Below are 1,746 nucleotides of genomic sequence, written 5' to 3' on the forward strand. Positions count from 1 at the left end.
TCTTAACATATACTAGAGCAGTGAGTAGACAGTGTTGTTGTTAGTTTAGGTGTGCACTACGAATGACACACTAAGTCGATGGTGATTGGAGAATGTTTAGTATGGCATCCATTTCGAGCGTACATCTACCTCTGCATCTCCACAACGCTCTGACGAGCACAAGGCGAGTGGCAGATCTGCCATTCCTCTCCTTCCACTTGGTGAGCATGTGTAAGGTCTGCATATAAAGTGAATTTGGGTGTGAAACTTTGCCTTGTTCGATCACCACAAGATTGAGTCCAAGTTCGATTCCAATAGATTCAAACCCGATCCCAATATGATTTGCCACCAGGCTGACACCTTTCTGAGAAACAGGGATTCTCAGTCTTTCCTCATTTACAGGGCCTACAAAACAAATTAACATCACGTTTTATGATTTAAAAAATGTGAATGAAAATTATAGATGAGTCTTGAGTTTTGTGTAATTTTGTTTTTGACTTTTCAAAATTATATTTTAACAAACACCTTACAAATCAGAACAGATACGGAAATTGTGTTGCGAGACATAGTACATCTTAATATATGCAGAGGAGAATACATATTCTCTCCACGTCTACAGTATAGCATATGTGTACTTAAGATATTATGCGACGTTCATATTGTATATTTAACATAATCAAATTGATCAAGAAAAAGGACATATTGAATGACATTAAATAAACGAACCTGTCAATGTGACCAATGGATTATATGAACGGATCATCTGGTTGTGTGGCTGGTGAAGTCTCTGGAAGGGAGATGTTTATACCATCACATGTCAAGTATAAAATTAAATGTTACAAGCTTGTCATATATAGTTTTCGTGCTGTCATACACACACACACACACACACACACACACACACACACACACACACACACACACACACACACACACACACACACACACACACACACACACACACACACACACACACACACACACACGCACACACACACAAACACACACACACACACACACACACACACGCACACACACACGCGCACACGCACACACGCACGCGCGCACGCACACACACACACAGAGAAATAAAGACAGACTGTATAAGACCATGCAACCACAAACGTGCACATCGACATGCAAACAATGAGCTCGTTAGTTTCTAATAATTAAGTTCACCTACCCGATACCCAAATCCGGACCAGCATGACACATAATTCCCCATTGTCGGCTCTGTACATACGTTTTACCCTCTGCTTTACTGATCTGCTGTCCGTTCAATCGCTCGCTCTTTATATGTAGGCTTTGTGAAGGGGATTTCCCTAAACTTGTCGATATAAATTACTGTTGAAGATAAGCTGCCGGGTGTTTATCGACGGGCGTTTATTGAAGCAAAACGCGAGAACGCGAGGTCTTTCCCAGGGTGTAGCAACTAAGAAGACTGAGAGGTAATGCATGCTATACATCATAAATCCGAAAATCCGACTTGTTGTACATTCACTTCACAATGTCAACTAGTTAGCGGAAACGTCTTTAGGCTGTGTGTGTGTGTGTTTTTGGTTTTGTGTTGTTGTTTTTTGGTGTGTTTTTTGTGTGTGTGTGTGTGTGTGTGTGTGTGTGTGTGTGTGTGTGTGTGTGTGTGTGTGTGTGTGTGTGTGTGTGTGTGTGTGTGTGTGTGTGTGTGATGAGTCAGTTCGCATTGAGAGCTCAGTGGGATATAACAACATAGCGAAGAGCTTCACTTGAACTGATTGTGAAGGCGGAACC

At 41.6% G+C, this 1,746-nt stretch overlaps 1 protein-coding gene across 1 annotated transcript; it reads right to left on the bottom strand.

Annotated features, from left to right (window-relative positions):
* On the bottom strand, nucleotides 1-1,237 carry LOC125377907. Its single transcript, XM_048391992.1, has 3 exons — nucleotides 1,163-1,237; nucleotides 706-766; nucleotides 1-384 (listed from the first exon to the last, which is right to left on the bottom strand). Exons 1-3 carry the CDS (start codon nucleotides 1,202-1,204, stop codon nucleotides 71-73), a joined length of 417 nt encoding a protein of 138 aa, XP_048247949.1. The 5' UTR covers nucleotides 1,205-1,237; the 3' UTR covers nucleotides 1-70.
* Nucleotides 1,238-1,746: the final 509 nt, after the last annotated feature.

This window comes from Haliotis rufescens, unplaced genomic scaffold (genome assembly GCF_023055435.1).
Source record: "Haliotis rufescens isolate VD_foot unplaced genomic scaffold, xgHalRufe1.0.p SCAF_103, whole genome shotgun sequence".
NCBI classification, from domain to species: domain Eukaryota; kingdom Metazoa; phylum Mollusca; class Gastropoda; order Lepetellida; family Haliotidae; genus Haliotis; species Haliotis rufescens.